We start from the raw sequence: 20,417 nt of genomic DNA on the forward strand, positions 1-20,417 counted from the left end.
TTTATATTCATAAGACGAGCTGGAGTCAGTGAAGATGAGCTTGTGGGACGACACCACAGCTAAGTCTGAGCTGATAACACTTTGGATGGGAGACCTGGAATGATGAGCTATAAATACAACCAAATGAATTTTGACACACATGCACCTCACAACTTGTAGTAGGACTTAAGTGTGTGTGTGTGTGTGTGCGCGCGCGCGTGTACAGTTGTGACAAATTTAACTTGACTCCTGGGGTCACAAAGAGAGCATGTTTGAATGAAGACTGACTGACAAGCCTCATCTGTTGCAAACAACTATTTTTAATTCTGAAGCACTGTTAGAAAGGGCTAGACATGAGGAACATATACAGCCACTTATTTAAAGAGGGAATAACAACTCCACTTATTGCTGCAAACATTAAATAATGGACTGAGGATTTGGCTGTGCTGCTGACAGCTCCAGTTCCAATTGAACTTTGAGAAAATATACTCCTCTGAACTAAAACTATGAACTCCATTGAATTGGAATTAAAGTTCCCAAAGAACCTGGTTATGGCACCAGTAGTAAAACTTCCATTTCAACATAAACGCACGTACAGTGGCTTCTTAGCTGTTGAGGAGAGTGACGGGGTGCAGCTGAAAGAGAACACCTCTGCTCTTTCTACCTCCAGGCTCAACAATATCCATCTTCAGAGCAGGATCCACCTACAGGTTCAATACACAAAGGTGCCAAGCGCTCGTCATTTGCCCATTGGCAGCTAGTGATCTAACAAAAAGTAAAGTAATAAAAATAAAATAATCAACAAAGCAGAGCTATTGTATACAATACCTGGTTCCATTTCTCTGGCTTTTCATAGTATACCGGAGTGACGGCTTCTCTTGGCGGTGACTTGGTGAACAGTCTGCATTACAGTATATAAACACAGCTCAGTAATCTGATACACACTGCTCGAACTTTAAACGTGTTAACTGATTTCTGTGTGTGTGACCTTATGAGGCGGTCCCGGCAGTCCTCCTGCAACTGGCTGATCTTGTCGGGCCCCAGATGCCAAGTGCCACCCAGCCCTTCGCACACCAGACGGTTTACAGCCACTCGCAAAGCATTTATCTAAAAAAGAAAGAAGACACAGAACTAATCAGTGATACACAAAAGACTATACCATGTAATAGAGCCATTAAAATACTGCAGTAACAGGCACGAGGCTCAGTGCTGCAGATCATAAGTGCACCAGTACCAGTGTTATACTAGTTTTATTTTAGATATCATTAGCTTTTAAGAAAGTGAAATTAAAAACAGCATGAGGTGAGAAAAAGTAAAATCTTGGAGAACCATGGAAAGAACCACCTGCCAAACAACAAGATCTGAGATTCCTGCCTGCTTCACCACTACAATCAGTCACAACACATCTGTCACCTCAGTGATGTCTTCAACATCAATCTTGACGTCGAAGATGAGCTCGATGTCACGCTCAGGTAGGATGCCCTCTTGTGTTTGACTCTTCCAGCCCAAGCCACAGAGGGCGCCAGTGTAGCAGGTCCTCTCTTCATTAGTGCTACAAAGAAATAAAAAACGTGGGGAAAAATATTACCATGGGTTCTTCATTATGCTGTCTTGCAGTGATAAATCTGTGTGTCTGACTGACCGTAACTCCATGATGGGTGTAAAGAGCATGGTGACAAGCGCAGGCAGTCCAGGGATGTCGGGCATGATGGAGGTATCTTTCAGGAGAATCTGCGTCCCTGCAACACAACCACACTTTTAAAGCTGCAAAAATGGATTCGGACATTTACAAGGACTTCAAGGACAACAAGGAGGTGAAAAACTTATAGCCCAAAAATATTACAAGTTGGAAAGACAAATATGCTGGCAAACGCACATTGATCACGTTAAACAATCACATTAAATTTAGTAATCTGATTCATAGTTAATACGATATATTCCTTTATGAAAAAACTGTGTAAAACATAAAACAGAAAGGGATATCCTTTTTGACATATATGTTAATTGAAAACAAGACAACATATATTGAATGTTTTATGTCATCAACAAGATTTTCGTTTAAAAAAGAAAAAAAAATATATGAATGTGATGCCAGCTACACATTTCAAACAAGTTGGGACAGGAGCAGCAAAAGACTGGGAAAGCTGTGTACTGCTCACAAAGCACCTGTTTGGAATATTCCACAAGTAAACAAGATCATTAGTAACAGGTGAAAGTATCATGTTGGGTATGATCCTCCTAAGAATTAGTTGTTTACAAGCAAAAATGCAGCACGGTATACAAATTTGAGAAACACATGATTATATGAAATATTTCAACACAGGCTCAGGAACACTTCATAAAACTGTTGTCTGTAAACACAGTTCATTGCGAACAGTGTTGTTACACAGCGTCTCAACCTTTTCAGAAAAGGGGTTCTGATACCTGTGGAGTTGACTGACACAGTCCCAGCCACCATCATCCTCTGATGTTTGTAGTGAGGGTTTTCATTCACGGCTAAGGAGTTGATGCTCCTCTTCTCTATATACACTGTCCTGCAAGAGGACACAGTCATAACAGATAAGCGTGTGTGTGTGTGTGTGTGTGTGTGTGTGTCTCTTGATGTGTGTAATGCTTACTTGTAGTGAGTCTTGCGGCCTAAGTGATGGAATTTTATCTTATTAGAGCTGCTCGGTCCATGCAGGTGAACCTATGGCATCAAACATCACATGACATATTCATGCAGCCACAGATTATTGTGATACACAGCTACAGTCACCCTGTTGTCACTGTTCTGCTTATCAGACTGAATGGGTGTGTCTCTCCATGAACGTCAACACGTGAACTGAGCCACTCAAATGGCTCCATCTCCTGGACAGACTGAGAGTATCAGACAGTGCAAGGTGAGGCCATAATCTACCCAGTCCTAAAACATCAGTATCTCAGACACTAAATCCGTGTCCTGTTTTGAATCCCAAAATCCTCAAAGTTTAATCTGAAGGCTTCCTCTTAATTGACTGTAATTGTTTTACTGATTTTATCATTATTACTTTTTGTCTTTAGGTTTTAAAAGTAGTAGTTAACATTATTCTTTGAAAACTGCTACACAGTCGAAAATGAAGATTTCAGTACAAATACAACACGAACATGTTCTGCAAGATGCAGTGTATCTTGCCTTTGACTTGGAATAGGACTGGCGGCTCTTGGAAAAGTGGTCGAGCAGGCTGTCAATGAGCTGCTTCTCCTCTTTCTTGCGATCTGTCCAGGAGCTGCTGGCAGTGTTGGGGACATATGTACCTGCTTCCATGTCCTGGTAGAGTGACATCAGTGTCTCATGGTTTTGCTGCAAGAGCACACAGAAATAAAACATCTTGATCAATATGGAGGATCTTTCCTGAATCAGGGCATACACAGCTGAGATATTAGTCTTTAAAAATCATTTAGGATTTGTCTAAACACACCTGGTTTTCCAAGTTTAAAGTAAATCCTAGACCCCAAAACCCCCTTTTTTAAATATTAAACCAAACCAATGTCTCCTCACAACACCCAACCACAATATCTGCTGGGAAAAATCAGCACTGCAAGAGATGGTTACTTGGAAGAACAATTATGTAAGTAATGCAAATATCGTTAGTACGCACACAATCCTTCGACTGAGTGGAATGCACTTCAGTTTCTGTGGATGCCGAGAAGGAATTGTCACAAAAAATTGTGAAAATTGTGTTGTAACTGAACTGCACTACCAGCCTCAATCAAGCACCACTCAAAGTCTGCCGAGGGAAAGTTGTCGGTAGGTGAGATGCCCCTTTGAGTAGGACATGTCATTATTCATTTCTATATTGCACACTGCCTAATGCATTTCACGTAGGACAAACTGAGCTCCCAACTGTTTTGTCACCTTGGAATCAAAGTTCTCTTCGGCCTTCACAGCATGTCCTTCTTCCACCAACAAGTCTGTTATGGTGGTGTTTGCTGTCTCTGTGTTGATGAGCAGCTGCACGCGCATGACGCCATACAGGATGGAATACAGCGACACGATGAGCGAATGGCCCTTCACCAGCGTGAGGAAACGGTTGCGTGCTCGGCTGCTCCACTGGCTCCCCAGTATGATGGACTGGGCTGAAGGACGCATTTCAGTAACCTGAAACTCCTGAGCCTGAGGCCGTAAGCAGAGGATTTATGTCTTACTGTTTGTTCAGTTTGAACAGCAAACAAGTTTGCGTTAATTCATTGACCAGCGGTGTCACTCAGAGTTTTGCTACCTGGAACGGGTGAGACCGGAGGTCAGACGGGAGCTCTCTGAGGCTGCTGCAGGTAACAACTTCTGTGTTGCCAAAGTCCAAGAAGAACACCTGCAGGACAACATATAGTAACATCAGCAACTGCCATCACTGCTCTTCAGAAGAATGACTTCTATCTATTTGTGCATCTGTATGTGTGAGATAGAGATAGATTTTTATCTATTTATTTTTAACTCTTCCTTACCCTCTCTTCTTACACCGGCACATTTTTGGTGGCAATATATTTCCATACTGATTACCTCAACCAGTGAGAGACATCTTTTAAATACAAACTGCTCATTTGTCTGCTAAAGTACCAAGTAACTACAGACCTTTGTGCAATCTGTTACTGTTGTACCTAGTGCAGTAAATTCATGGAATCAAAGTGTTAATGTTGCTTTTTAAAAGTGTTGTACCACCATCTCATCATTCTTCAGGTTTGAATATAAAGGAAAAGATTCTCCAACAAAATAACTGCACGAACATATCATTTTCCAAACAAATTGGTCTATTATAGCCAACCAGGCCATGTAGGTCTGTATTTGGTGGCACAGAGGTGGGGACACTGGTCAAAAGAAAATCCTGTAATTTGCAGTTTAAAATACACTTCAATCGTTTAATCAGCAACACTGATCACAATCACAGTGTAAAAGATGGGAAAACTGAATGGGTACACTACAACGAGACCAGCAAACGGCAGTTTGTGAGCACATATTCACCTCCACTGTGTTGCCACGAATGTGCAGGATCTTGGCACGGTAGTACACGCTCTGCTCGTGGATCTCAGAGTACGGAGCCAGACACAGCAGGTTGGGATAGAGCGACACAGTGACAGGATGCAGTGTGCGTTTGTTTATCTCTGCTGTCAGATGGCGCTGCTTCTCCAAGCTGGCTTCATCTGCACGGAAGCCCCAGAAATGACCCACATCCACCACCTGCAGGGGAGATCAGAGTTAAGAGAGAATACATCTGTTAAAGACTCAGGGATTTACTTTAAAACAAGATTATGTCTTTTAAAATTTAGCTCTGAAACACGAAGTTAAACGTAAAGGAGTGACCTCTGTGACGCTGACCACAAACAAGCGGTTCGGGGGTAGCTTGTCTGGATCAACAGTGCTGCTCACCACTCCCACGGGGCAGACAGACTGGCTCTGGAAGTCTACGTTCACCCTGCACAGTAAAAACAACACAGAGAACTGGACTTAAATATCATGTACACTGTGAGTGATGCAGGAACACTGTATTTATTACCGCTTTGATGTTGCATGTAAGAACATCATCATAATTAGTTAACAGAGCTGCTTAGAAGGCGTTCATGAAGTATCCTAAAAGAAGAATTAACATGCAATTGATGCAACGATTTTCCAAGCACTGTTTATGAGACAAGACCCCAGTGCTGGGACAGAGCCTTTGTCATGGTACACATACTTTGAATTTAGCTCCAATCCAATAGTTTTCATTAGAAAATATCCCAAGTAAGAATAACAATATGAAATGTATCTGAGGCTATCAAAACAAGCCAGCATCATTCCAGTTTCAAGCAAGCTGAAATATGGCCGTTAAAGGGAAAGTAATCAGTGTGGATATTGCCAGCGAGCTGTATTACTGCTGGACCGCTAATATTGTGCAATGTCATCCCATCTCTCATCTCCCATACAGAGGTAGGAAGAGGCTGTTGCTGTCTCTGCCTAAAACCTTCCCTCTGAGTCCAAGTGAGAGCTGAAGAGAGTCATGCAGAGTGCGAGGATGTCAGATTACATTAAGGATCGGTGCGGGGGCGCTGACCAGTGCAGCCTGTGGTGCAGTGGGTTCCACTTTCCAAAAAAGACAGTCAAGATCGCAGCACTGGCCCTTTGTGCTCTTCTTTAATTTTCCTGCTTTAAATTCATGCAGCAAGTGATTTCAGTTCAACAGGGAAAGAACTGCAGTTGGTTTCCATGCTGTGTGAACAAGAGCCGTACCGTGCATACTTCAAGTGAGTTATGGTTCTATTGCCAGCAAGAATTTCTATTTGTTCAATGGGGTAAACAGACAGCTCCACTGAAGTGTTCTGCTGTGCCAGGAGGAGGGCAAGGGACACCTCAGGCAGAACCCCCGAGTCTTGGGATGTCCTGTAGAACTCCACATATGCTCTGCGCATGGACACACACACACACACACACACACACACAAAGAGTTATGAGGATGTATATTTCTTCTTTACATATAATTTTTAGAGTAAATAAAATTGGTGATTTCACACAGTGGCCTTCAGTAACCTGGAGCTCTCAAAGGAAATGGTTTTGACGTGTCCACACAGGCGGAACAGAGACTGCAGCTGCTTGTAATATAGGAAACTGTATGGAGGGAGGTTCCTCACCTGAAAATACAAAAAAGTAAGTAAATCAAGTAAGTCAACGTACGAAAAAAATGGCACTTATAACGTATGAAAAAGTAGTACTTATAGAAGTCATACCATCACTGTTGTTCTTGGGTTTAAGCCATTCATCTCTCTGGCAGCCAGGTCTTCATCTATATCCCCCTGGACAAAGTAGTTGGGGTAGTAGGCACCAGCAATTACCACCTAACAGAGAGAGAGAGACGCAACCTGAAACACACTGACCTTTAGGTACATATTCAGCAAATGAATATGTACTGTACAGCTTCACGTGGACCTGAGAGATCATGTATGTAATGCACATCCCGTGATGTGCAGCATTGACTCTAACCTGAAGAATGAACTTCTGCCTGTGTGTGCTGGTGTAATCCCATGGGTCAGTGTTCTCTGACACATGCATGTTGAACTGGGACACACGTTTCTTCAGGTCCTCGTACAGCTCTGCAACCTGGACAGCGAGTTACAGCTGAGGAAATCTTAGTCACAGTATTTCACAAACAATTTCAAAATATTAGCTCATGAAGACTGGATATCCACGTGTATTAATGCATGAGAAAACAGTCAGCTGTGCACCTGAAAGCTGTAATCACCAACTAGCTAAAAGCTTCTGAAGACTGTGTTATACAGATTACACATTTCCACTCTGGCTGAACCAACTTCAAGAAAGCCCCTGAAAAACCAGAACTGTTGAAGTGTCATTCTTGGTAACACATGACTACACGCTGATTAACGTTAATGTTGTTCACTGCTAGATGAGGACTGGTGATGATAAAGACATCCTGCAGCATCTCAGTACCTCCCTGATCCTCTTAATCTGAATGAAGTTCTCTTTTCCCCAGTCCAACTCATCCTAAGAAGACAAAGCAGAAGTTAAAATGAGAACAGAGTCTGCACTGATACTTAATGCCCCAAATGAAATCTTTAGTAAATAGTTTACAGAAATTGAGTATCTATAAGAGTATCTAAATAAAGACAACACGCACTAGTTCCACTTGCAATTGTGCAATTGGCAACTGGTCTGTAAGCTACTGCTTTTAAACTTGTCTTTTAAACTGTCTTATATCAAATCAAAACCAATACAGAGCTACTACGCATACTTTGACGTGATAAAATTATATAATATAAATAACTGCATGGACTCTTAGTGAAACAGAACAATTTTATTTTTGACCTATGAAAAACAAAACTAGCCTAGTTTTTATGCACGTTTTCTTCAGTGAGCTTGAATTTGCTTGTTGTTTTTGTTCACCTTTGGGTGTCTCAGTTGTCCTTTCTTTTTGGCTGAGTACCATGCCTAACAGTAAGAGACAATAGGGAACAGCCAGTGGTTTTAAAAACAAGTGCCAACAGGCAAATATGTTAATCCAATAAAACATCACAACTTATTGTGGACTCGGCATCAGACGTGACCTTGAAAGCATTGACAAAAGCGATGGAATCACTCGCTGTTCCACGGGCAAAAGCCAACTTGCTCCTGAAAAACATATATATATATTCAGCGCACAAAGAAAAAACATACAGTATACAGAAGCAATATTTGTTTGTGGCCTGCAAGTGGTCTGATGCAAACATGTTGCAGGGTAGCAGCCTGGGCCTTGCAAGCATTTATGTCGGCACTGATTAGCTAAAACATGCAAATATCTTATGGGGAAAATCAGATTTAAAGAGAATAGTGTGTGATTAGCATAGATTAGAACAGACTTTTTTTGTTATTCAAAACTATACCCCAAACAGTGCACATTAAAATGAAATTATGTTGCACTGGCTCTCAATAGTAGCTACTTACAGAAGTGAAAATAAATAGCTTGACTTGCTATCACTGACAATTTTAAGTTACACTTTAGATTATGCCTCAGAGTTCAGCTCAGATGTGCTTGTTTGTTGTCTGGTTGTTAACATTATTATTTAAAAGTAGCCAATATCAGGATTCCAGAGTGAACTGGTCACAGTCCTGAACTGACCCGCATGAACAAAACAAAAACATTACATGGAGGCCACTCATTAGCAACAAAACATTGTGTCTGGACTAAAGATGTAATAGTGAGTCAATAGTCAACACTGAGATGTGGATTTAAATGAAGTAACACAACAATATAACGATGAAAATATCTTATGCTGCTTTAGTAGAACACAAAAATGATATTCACTGACAGCCTGGCAGCCTGTGAATCAGTGCAGCTGCAGGATGTGACTCACCTGTGGCCAGCAAACTGCTGCATGGATGGTACAGCAAAAAAACTCTTCAGACAGTGCGAGGCAGCTGATGAAGAGAAGTTTTTAATCACAAAAACATGTTACATGCACACAAACATTTTTCCAAAGAGTGCAGTCACAACAGATTTGTTGAACCAACTATTCCCATACAACAGTAAACACATATGAAGTAGCTGAGGTATAGTCCAGTAGCACAGACTGACCAATGATGAGACATTCATCCAGGCAGCCAAAGATGTGACCCAAGACAACCATCTTCCCCAGGTACAGGTCCACGGGCAAGTGGGCCAGCACTCGGCCCAGGAACGTTAACTCCCCGTCCTCGCTCTGACCCCTGCCATCACTTTTCACAGATAGCACTCCCATCTACAAAATGAAATATAACAACAACAATACATTTATTTCCAAGTACCTTTCGTGCCATAAAACAATAAGTCTATAATAAAAGTACACTAACACTGTCTCAATTAACAAAGAAAATGAAATATATTACAAATAAAGAAGACAATCATAGTATGCACATTACGAAGAACATCCTGCTAGCGTAAAGATAACTGCCTTTATTTGCACCTCAGTCAACTCCGAAGGATACTGGAGAACAACGGTATGACTTTTAATATTCAAAGATATCCAAACAAAAAAAGGGAGTTTTTCCTTGCCACTGTCTGTTTGCTCAGGGGTTCAGGCTATGGGTCTCTGTAAAGCATCTAGAGACAATTTTGATTGTATCAGGTGCCATAATAAATTGAAATTGAATTGAAATTGAAAGGTTTAGACTAGTAAATGGCTAATTTCACTCTGCCCAAATCAGTGGCACTGAGCCAAAATCAAATTTATCAAACCAAAACTTTTTCTCTTGGCTATTTTCTGCCCTTGTTTTCTTGTTGTTTTTGTTTTATCCATGAATAAAAACCTCCTGGTTTTGCTCATTTTTCCTCAGTTTTTACTGTACAGTAATTTGTGACCTAGTTTTGTAAGATGATGGAAAATAAAAGTTACACTATATAGACACATGATATTACACCAATACCGATTTTAATGACATCACATTCTAAATACAAAGACATTAATAAGGAGTTGCAGATGTAACAGCTTCCACTCTTCGGGGAAGACTCTCCACAAGATTCTGAGTTTCTGTGGGAATTTTTGCTCATTCATGCAGTAAAGTATTTGTGAGGTCAGACACTGATGTTGGACCAAAAGGCCTGGCTTGCAATCTTAGTTCCTGTTCTTCCCAAAGGTGTTTGATGGGGTTGAGGTCAGGGCTCTGTGTGGGCCAGTAAAGTTCTTCCACACCAAACTCATCCAACATGTCTTTATGGACCTTGTTTTTTGCATTGGGGCACAGTCATGCTGGAAAAGGGCCTTCCCCAAATTATTGCCACAAAGTTGGAAGCATAGTATTGTCCAAAATGTCTTGGTATGGTGAAGTAATGGGCCCAGCTCAACCCCTGAAAAACAGCCACATAAAGAGATGTGTCTGGATACTTTTGTCTATATAGTTTATATGTTGTGTTAGTGATTGAAAGCCAGAATGAACATGCACTTTCAAATCCCCACACAAACATATAACAACACAGCACTGCCCTTCATTACCCTCACCTTACAGATGTGACAAGGCTAACACTCGCTGACGCAAAGCTCCTGTCAAAGCACTCCTGGTCTAACACTCTGTGACAGAGCTGGGTGGTCAGCTGCCCGCCCAGTTTACTTCTATTCAGCCACACATTCATGTGTACTCAAATGGACATTAATGGCTCTCTCAGCCGAGAAACATCAATCTGCAGCTATTTACCTCTTTGAGTTGGAGCACTGTCCTCACTATGTCACCAAGGTTGGGGGGAGAGAGGGCGGTGGAGAGGATGGAGCGGGGATCTCCCATGTCCAGCAACTTCACCTTCAACAAGATGGTGGCCAATGGGGCAAGCTGAGGGGAAGGTTAACAGTATGGCATAGCTTTATTGTCCAATCAGAGTCAAAGTAGTTTTAAAATAAAAAAAATAATTTCTGGTCATCGCTATTTTCTCTTACCAGCATCTCAGGGACCATGTAATCTGGGATTTCATTTCTCCAGAACTCTCTGGTAACAAGACGGTAACAGTAGCCCTTAGACACTCGACCTGCCCTGCCTAAGAGGGAGAGGAAATACGCGTAAAAGGACAGAAGTTAAAAGATACTTGCACTTTAGTGGCCAAGTTATGTGCCCAAGTATCGTACCTTGGCGCTGGTTGCAGTTGGCTTTGGATGCCCAGGTGAGACGCAGAGACTGATAATTAGTATCTTTGTCACAGACCAAGTGACGGGCCAGACAGAAGTCGATAACTGTGACGACATAAAAGGCACCAATATTGATGAAGATTTTAGAAATCTTCATTACAAAATATGCAATAACCTAACAAATAAAACAAAGCTTAAGTTGTTAAATCAAATCCCGACCATATTTGACATCTGGAACAGTCACTGAACTCTCAGCGATGTTGGTGGAAAGGATGACCTGTGAAGATGAAGAGATTATCGGTACAGCAGGTTGTAAGAACACATGGGAGACAGAATAATGACCAAGGGTTTCTACCTTCCTGTATCCTGGGACAGGAAGCAGAAACACACCATTCTGCTCCTCCAGAGTGACAGTGGAGTGGAGAGGATAAATCTGCAATCTGAACAGCAGAAGCGCATTCAGCTTAATGATAAATGTTAAATGTTCATCACAAGTAAAACAGTAACACAGATTTCAGGGACACCAATTCTGAATTATTATTACTGATACACAAAAGTGATTTGTCTTAAAAAGGAGGCCAGTTAAACAAAGAACAACAATAACAACTGGAATTAGCTACAGGGGAAATATACAACAAAGGTATAAACTGAAAAGCTCACCTTTTATGAACCAGCTTGGCCAAGGCCTCCTGCATGTAGCTTATCTCGTACATACCAGGAAGGAAAACCAGCACACTTCCCCGCTCCGATGAGGTCATGCCACCTCCTTTGTCTGCCCCGCAGCTCAAACACAAACACACATGATGATTACTTTATGTGTCTGTGCTAAAGTAGTCAAGTGTGCCAAAATAGTGAGACCTCACCTGGCATCTTTGCCGTCCATTTCATCAAAGCTTTGGATGAGAATGATGGCAAGATTGTACATGTCCACTGAAATGTGAGGGTCATCAATATGAGGCAACTCAACCTGATGAACACACACACACAACATTCACTTATTAGCTGTTTGGCTTTAATACAGAGAAACAGTGGTGTCAGCAAACATTTACCATCTTCTTACCCTGTATGGCAATAGACTGTGAAGGTCATCCAGATAAAACTCCTCAATGGCATACGGTGCCCCCTCCACTTCAAACACATAGGCTGGGTTTATCTTGCCCCGAACTGGCGTGCTGAAGTACTCTGCAATCTGTCTGCAGTTAATGGTGGCTGACATGAGGATGATCTGAACAACAACAACAAAAAAAAGAGGTTTAACCAATGCAGGAAAAGCAGAGGGATTTTCACTTCATCTTGCCATTACCTTAACATAAGGAGAGTTGGAATGAAGGAGTTTTCTCACAACCAGCAGGAGGAAGTCCATCTCCTCAGTGCGCTCATGAACCTTGGGTAAAGGCAGGGTAGTTAAATGGCTAAATGTGGACCTAATAGTGAACAATCACTGATAAGATCACAGGACTTAATGAAACCTGAAACTGAACAGAAATTACTCTGCTGCAGCAGCTTAATACTGAAAGAAACCATAACAAAAAACAACAGAAGAGAACAAATAAAAATTACAAAAAACAAACATGCTAAAACCCAACTCATTTTAAAATACTAGCCAACAGAAAATGATGGACATTAAAAATAATCTGTTTCAATCTCATGTTTGTGCACCTCATCTATGAAAATGTGGGTGAACTCTGTGAGGCACTTGGACTGAACCAGTTTTTGCAGCAGCACTCCTGTTGTCATGTAGATTAGCCGGGTGTGCTCAGTAGCCATCCTTTCAAGTCCAACCTGAAACATAAACATGCAAAGTTGTGTTCATAAAACTGAATAGCAAGACATATACAGAGTCAGCCAAAATAATGTATACACACATCAAGAAAAGAAAAACATGCATAAATATTTAATTTGTATAAGTACTTCTATACATATAGTATACCTCTCTTGAAGTTTGATCAAATTACGATAACACTGTGTACGATGTTTTCCCAACAGATGGCCTTACACCTTTTTCCTGATGTGTGTATACATTATTTTGGCGGACTCTGTACTTTTATTTTGGCAAGGGAAAGGGCTATATATTCTTTTTTAGCACTGCTGAGTCATATATTCAATTGCTCATCAAATTGCTCATTGATCAGACACATTATGTATGTTTTACCCTCCTTTCTATGGTCATAAAAATTGTTTTTGGACAATTTTAATGCACTGTAGCACTGCTCACTGAGTAACAGAGGATGTTACAGCTCCAAAATCTTGTGTTGTATATTTTCTAACAGCAAGTCAAATTATTAAGGTTCTATTCCATTGCCACAGAAAGGCGAACAGGAGAGGCCACAATTTTGCTTCTTGTGCAGCAGCTTTAGCTCTCAGTGTTCTTTCCAGTGTCTTAAAAACATATCTGGAATGCCAACAAGACAATTTCTGGTTAGTCTTGGAGAAAATACCAGCGATCTGTAACATAATCCACTGCTACCCTGTGTCCGACCTCAGGGAAATACTTCTCGGTTCATCGACTAAACTCTGAGCGCCAAATAACTTTTCATTTGCTGACTGCATGACTTTCACGAACCAAGACACACACACAGAAAAAAAATGTAACAAAAAAAAAAGAACGCTTCCTTCTTACAGCAAATAAGACATTTCAGAGACGCTTAAGGCAAACATTAAAAAGCAGCTCTGAAGTACATAACCGAAGCACATAATGCTAAGCTTATGCACCTCAACTTGAGAATTATATCTCCTGCTGGCATCAACTGGTTATAATTGCTCACACTGCCAGTAACATCATGCTTAAATCCAGAGGTCTGCACCGAGCGGAGGAGACAAAAGTTATTATTAGATGTGTTGTTTCAGAGCCTGTACCACACAACCAGACCTCCTGGCAACAACAATAACACACAAACACTCTCTCTCACACACACACACACACACACACACACACGAGTTTCTTAACACATTCATTTAAACACTATTTCAAATTGTGCATTGTCTTGACCAGTCAATCATCAGTACAGTACAGGGTGATTGCAGCTATCTTCACAAGTTTTACTACTTTTTTTCCCCCCCGTTTTATTTTATTTAAAAAAAAAAAAAAAATAGAAATTTTAAGCATATATGCACAGGTTCATGTATGTATCTGTATTGCACAGTTTAAGCATAATCAGACTCTGTCTAAATGCAACACTGACCTGATATCCCACCAGACTGCCCAAGGTGCACTTCCGCTGTTTGGCAACCCATCGGGCAATACTGATGGCACCAATTTTGCGAGGCTGGGTGACCACAATGTTGCATAGGGCGTTTTTCTCATTGTATTGGTCCAGAATGTACTGCGGCAGCTGGGTGGTCTTGCCACTGCCTGTGGCTCCTCGGATGATCACTACAGAGTTGTTTTCTATGAGAGAAATCAGCTGGAAGTGCCCACACAAACACATATAACACAAGCAAACATGTGCACCATTACAAACCCAGTTGGACACTTGCGCCATATAAAAAGGAAACATAAAAATAAGTTATGAAATTACTGAACTGATTGGAAAGGTGATTTAAACAGTATAGCACAAGTATAAAATATGCAAACACTAGTCCTTATTAATCAACAAAAAGTTTTAGACCAGTGAATTTAAAGTTCAACATTGACTTCATCTTGAGTGAACAGTAAAAGCTTAAGTGCACCAGTGTCCCGAGGACATACGGGTCATTTCAGGAAAACTCCTTTCATGACAAAAAGGAAAAGTACTTCAGAAGAATGAAAGTGCACTTTCTGACCATCTGTATGTGGTGTATGGGTGGTACATTGTACCTCTTGTCTGTTTTTGGCTATAGGCAAGTTGGGGTACTCATAGCTGGTGACTGGAGGAGAAGCAGCACCTGAAGATACAGGATGGACAAGAAAGTTAAACTATCAGGGCAGAAGGCAGATGCCTGTATTTTTCACTATATACATTAGCATGATGTAAGATAAAGAAAACACTCACTCCATGTAGGCTCTGGTTTTTGGACCAACCCAAGGCTGCCATTGTCAGCAACATCTGACTGGCTGAAACAAAATTAAAGCAATTTTAAGATGTTTATAATGTTCATAGTCTACAATATACCTGTCAAGGACAAAAAGCCCTTTGAGACAAAGCTGGGATGTTGAACTACATAAACCTCTTGTCTGTTTTTGATGACTTGACAAAAATGAATCACAATGAGTGATTTAAAATTAAACACTTGACAGTTAATTTCGAGGACCACTCAACAATCTATTTACTTTGCTTTTTTTGTACTCATGTGTTCAACAAAAGTCTTTACATATTCGCTGTTCACAGCGATGAATATGTACAACCTCACCCTGTCATCTCAGAAAGCAAAACTGCCAACATCTTAAATTCTGTTGCATATACTGGCAAGGACAAGACTGAGCTTTCTAGCAGGCACGATCAACCCCCCTAAGGATTTTGGATGAATTTTTTGCTCTGTGGAACAACTGTGGTGCTGTATTTCTGAATATAACACTGTGTAACACTGCGTATATGCTGAGCAACACTGAGGTTATTATTTAAAGTAAACTTCACCAATGGATGAACATGAAAGCAGCTCAGCCCACATCATCACGTGGTACTATTTGAAACTTTGCTCCGAGTCCCTGCCTCCTCTTGTCTTTCCCCTCCGGTCAGCTCCACCAGGCCCACTGCACTGTAGCCAGGAGAGCATTCCCAGTCGTCTCTGCCTCTCACTCGCTCACTCTCAGTGAGGGGAGGATTTTATCGCAACAGCAGGCACAAACACTGACACTACTTAGAGGAGCTCAAATACAACACACCCACGGCGCTCGTGCACACACACACACACACACACGCACTCTCGCCCTCTTCCTTTCTCTCCAATGCACACATTTTGAGCAAGCTAGAAAGAAGCTGACCTTCCAACAAAGCTGCACACTGCACAGAGGAGAGTGGGGTGAGAGGAGAGGTGACAGTGCTTAGTCAGTTAGCAGTGTGACTAACACTCCTGGAAAACGTCTGCATGACAGGAGCAGTGGGAGGGATGACAATGACAAGACAGTAGCACAAAGAGGACCAAAAAAAAAAAAAAACGCATCCCACAAACAACCTATTGGAGGATCGCTGCCGACACAAGTGATGAACTCTTTTGATGGCATCTGACACCAGGGGAAATGGTCGACGGCAAGTGAAGGAATGCAGGGAGGCCGTACTCTGTGAAAAGCTCGCCCAATTTCTGAGTATCTCACAAAAGCCTCAGCGGTGAAGTTTTCACTTGTAAGTACAATTCTTTCATTTCAATTTTCAGCCAGATGTTGGTGTGGTAATTCCTTTCTGCACATACTGGGTGTCTGACAGCTGTTTAAGTACTGATTATCTCTGGAGCAGCAGTCAGATATTCAGGGTACCTGAAAATATCTGTTATAATGTAACCTTAAGACGTGCGAAGCCACACATTCAGTTTGTATTCGGAAAGGCTGATCTCTGACCCTGCAGGCAAGATAACTCATCTGAATCCCAGGTGGGAGTTGTGTTGAATCCATCAGTTTTCAAAAAAAAGAAAGAAAAAAAAAAGCCAAATACACACACCTGAGACATAGTTCTTCATCGAGTTTGACTTGAACTGAAGGCAATCACAGCACCAATCAGACAGGGTCCTGAGGTCAGCTTTGTTACGGGGTGATCATTTTTCACTGTCAGTCTTAAAATACTATCATAATAGAGTTAAACACTTTTGAATGAAATGAGAATCACGGCTTCCTCCTTCAGAATTTAGGTTGCAATTTTCTCACGCACATTTCTCATTTTGGTTTTTGAAGCTGAAAATGTGATGCCAAGTCCAAGATTTTTTCAGAAATAGTAATGATACATTTATTTCATCAGAAGCACTTAATATTTATTCCTATTACTTGATTTTACTTTTTCTTCCTTTTAACAATGTTACATTTCTCTTGGCATTATCTGCCTCTGCACAGTTCATCACATGGTTTACTGCTGTATTGTCACTTGTAGGTGCAAGTTCAAACCAGGTGCTGGTTTGAAGAAACAGATAATCTAGAAAACTGAAATGTATTAAAACAGAGCTGTGGGGAACTCACAGTTTTACAATCCTGAATAACCAATAATTCTTGTTTCTTCAGTTTTCCAGGACTGTCTGCTGTCTCTGTCATGCCCCTGTTCAGCTGGATGAAATGGTCCCATGACACAAGAGTGCAGGCTGAAGATGAAGTGACGCCCATGAAGACCTCAGGGGTTGTACCCAGCCGCATGCTGATCACAGAGCTCCTGTGGCATGTGGAGGAACGTGAGCGGCTGGTGAGGGAACTGGAGCGGGAGCACAGGCTGGCCCACAGTGCTCTGGGTCTTCACTGGTTTCAGAAGTACCCCAAGTTACGGACCCTCATCTCCACATCGGAGCTACACCAGCTGGAGTTCCTGTGCGCCCAGATTCCACCAAGCCATGCAGCCACCGTGCTCTCCAGGTGTTTGGTTGCAGCCATGCCAAGCTCCGTGTTCACATTAGTATGCTGTCAACAGTGGCTAGCTGCTATTGCATCAACACAAGGCCTGACAGCAGGCAAAGCAGAGAAGACCCAAAGGGAACGAGAGGCAGGGCGAGCTGCCAAGAAAGCCATTATGTGTTACTGTCACAGAGGCAGGCGATGTAGAGTGTGAACATGTGAAGGTGAAGGATGCCCTGTAAGGCTGAATGAAGTCAGACTGCCAGGGTTTACAGTCATCATCTCTATGTTAACCATAATAACACAAAAGAAAAAGTCTGGAGAATTGTTCTACATGGCTGGGCACTGTGACCTACTTATTCATTTCCCATAAAACTACTGGGTCACTACTTAGTGCTTACATAACAATGTTACCAAAGAATAAAAATATGATAAAATATGATAAAATAATAATAATAATAATAAAAAGCATGGTATAATGTTTGTACCAGTTCCAAAAATCTGTGCTGTGGCCACAACTATGTAATTCCTGAGACAACTAGACAACTCAACAGCTGAAAGACCACACGCATCTTAAGCTTTGTCAAGGCTGAATCATGCATATTAGAAAGTGCCGACTGCAAATATGGGATGCTGAAAGAAATCCTCGCAAGCGTTTAATTAACTCCACTGTTTGCATCCCCCCCGCAGATTTCGCAAAGTGCTTGCCACTAACAACATAAGGCCCTGGGAGCTGGCATCTGTCTTCAAGCAGGTGCTGAGGGACTTCCTGAGCCAAAAGGAGTATGATGAAGAGGACGACCTCTTAGTGGCACGAGCACAGCTCCGACCAATGGAGGCTTGGACGAGCCGCTACAAGATGAAGCAGAGTTTTGTCACACCCACTGTCCCCAACTGTGGAGACCACACAAGAGAGGAGATCCCAACAATTTCAGGATATGTGGACCGGGCTATGCAGCATTCCAGTTCATTCAGCGGGTTCAACAGGGACTGGGACCTTCCATATTACTGTCCAGTTCCTGTCAGGCCTATAGGGGCGTACAGCACTACACTGTGAGACACACTGTTCGAAACATCTGTGGACTTGTGTTTAAGACAAAGAAAAACAGTTACCACACCCACAGCATAAAGACAAGATACAATAACATGACTATTATTATTAATGGTAGATACAGTATAACATAGCTTGTGACCAAAAATTGTGAAGGTGACATTAGGCAATATACTGAACTGTTACATTACAAGAACTAGTTCGTCACCTGCTCTTGCTAATCCCTACTGCATGGACTGTTTTTTCTGTATTCCTGATTACAAACCTGTGACACTTTGTACAGGTGGGCATGTATTTCAAAGTTATCTTGTCGGGAAATGAGACTGATGTCACCAAGACATGTGTTACGGCATTTGTGACTTGTGAGTCTTTAAAGTGGAGCAACGTCTCTGTGACTGCTTGCCACAGACATAAAAACGTCTTCATTATTGAGCAGTTCAACCAAAGAGTGATGTTCCCTTCTCAACTTGCCTTGATGCCTACAGAAGATAAAACTATCTAATATGTAACAATGAAAAGAGGCACGATTATAGAAATCTCAAGTCAAAGATACAAATCATCTGTGTAACAGACTTTTTATTTTTTATCTCTTCACTAGATCATTGTCCTATGACCCCTAGGCTTGAAACTACTGACTTAAGCTCTTTTGATTCGGTAGCCAACTAAGGACAGTGAGTAACAACTTAGTAACTTTAGAAAACTGTGGACGTTTGGCTGGACTGAGGACATGTCCTCAGGGTCCTCAGAGTGTGAAGTACCTGGTAGCTTCACGTTTTATGGTTACAAAAAAATATGCATGGAGGATATTTAAAGTGAGTTATTGTGTTTCTCAGAACCAATACATTGACACTTTTTTTACGCCTGGCGGTCTAAACTGGGGAAAAATGTACAAAATAACAGCTGAATACGCACCACGATAAATTTTAACAATTAAAATATTTTTTGCTCTCTGATCAGAATTTTGTCATTATTTGCAAAATCCTGGTCACAGCCCTGAAACCTGTTATCCCGTGTCACCTGTGAAAATCACTTAAAAAATTTTTTTCACAAGAATGAGTCTTTAGATTATCAAAACAGAGTAACACACAAAAAATATACATGAAAATCTTACCTCAATTTAGTTAAATATACTCAGGCAAGTTTGACATCCAATATAATAAAACAAGAGACAGGCATACAAAATGTTTCAACACGACCATTTAGCTTTCCGACAGATCAATGACCGTCTGACCCCAGACAGTTAAGAAAAACTTTAATCTCAACTGGGTTACCAAACGAGAACTTAGCTAAAGGTCTGAACCTGCACGGGCTGCCATCATAAAAAACCTTCATGTGTGCTGCTGTAACCTACTTATAAAGTTGAACAAACCAGGCTTTGAGGTTACAGTGATTATGGACACCTGTAGTCTACAATATTTTTATGTAACTAACGGAACAAGTCAAGGTGGATCCACAGACGCTAGCTAGCACGTGGTTAGCCAACTTTAAGCTAATTAACTTTACCTCCATTGACCTCACCTGGTTTCTTTCGATGGTGGTTCGTCGAGTTTTCTTTCCACCACTTCCGTGAGTTTAATGTTAGCGAAGGCCGTCGCCGAGGTGAACCAACCCGAAATTTGTTCTGCTGTAAACACTTTCTTCATCTTGCAGGTGTTTATAATTGCATTTTTCAGCGTGGTCTCATCTCAACTCCTGGTGGCCGGGTGATTGAAGCGCGTAAGGCATGTGAGGAAGACGTTCTACATCCCCCCCTGGTGGCTGGGCTAAAAATCACAACTTCTGCTTTCACTGAGAGTGGAATAAATGAAAAATATATGAAAGTGAAACCCTGCATTTAAAATTATACTTGGATAAATAAGTAATAGCAGCAGAACGAGA

The 20,417-nt window shown here is 41.4% G+C and overlaps 2 protein-coding genes across 3 annotated transcripts; one reads left to right on the top strand and one right to left on the bottom strand.

Moving 5' to 3' along the window:
- Positions 1-283: 283 nt before the first annotated feature.
- On the bottom strand, positions 284-20,344 carry tdrd9 (tudor domain containing 9). 2 transcript variants are annotated; one of them, XM_046412097.1, is made up of 35 exons: positions 20,058-20,344; positions 15,018-15,079; positions 14,843-14,910; positions 14,229-14,450; positions 12,706-12,828; positions 12,350-12,430; positions 12,107-12,271; positions 11,910-12,013; positions 11,707-11,826; positions 11,402-11,486; positions 11,266-11,323; positions 11,047-11,151; positions 10,861-10,958; positions 10,625-10,726; positions 9,033-9,195; positions 8,812-8,875; positions 8,026-8,089; positions 7,865-7,909; positions 7,412-7,465; positions 6,947-7,063; positions 6,694-6,801; positions 6,497-6,597; positions 6,200-6,370; positions 5,297-5,408; positions 4,958-5,173; positions 4,221-4,310; positions 3,857-4,114; positions 3,134-3,301; positions 2,598-2,668; positions 2,404-2,513; positions 1,622-1,718; positions 1,393-1,531; positions 968-1,086; positions 808-880; positions 284-683 (listed from the first exon to the last, which is right to left on the bottom strand). In XM_046412097.1, exons 1-35 carry the CDS (start codon positions 20,180-20,182, stop codon positions 585-587), a joined length of 3,957 nt encoding a protein of 1,318 aa, XP_046268053.1. In that variant the 5' UTR covers positions 20,183-20,344; the 3' UTR covers positions 284-584. The 2 variants fall into 2 exon arrangements, with proteins under 2 accessions (XP_046268053.1, XP_046268052.1); XM_046412096.1 differs by having other exon boundaries at positions 10,625-10,756.
- rd3l (RD3 like) lies at positions 16,926-19,461 on the top strand. The gene is made up of 2 exons (XM_046412109.1): positions 16,926-17,509; positions 18,179-19,461. The coding sequence occupies exons 1-2, from the start codon at positions 17,196-17,198 to the stop codon at positions 18,543-18,545; spliced, it is 681 nt and encodes a 226-aa protein (XP_046268065.1). The 5' UTR covers positions 16,926-17,195; the 3' UTR covers positions 18,546-19,461.
- Positions 20,345-20,417: the final 73 nt, after the last annotated feature.

This window comes from Scatophagus argus, chromosome 15, assembly GCF_020382885.2.
Source record: "Scatophagus argus isolate fScaArg1 chromosome 15, fScaArg1.pri, whole genome shotgun sequence".
NCBI lineage: Eukaryota > Metazoa > Chordata > Actinopteri > Scatophagidae > Scatophagus > Scatophagus argus.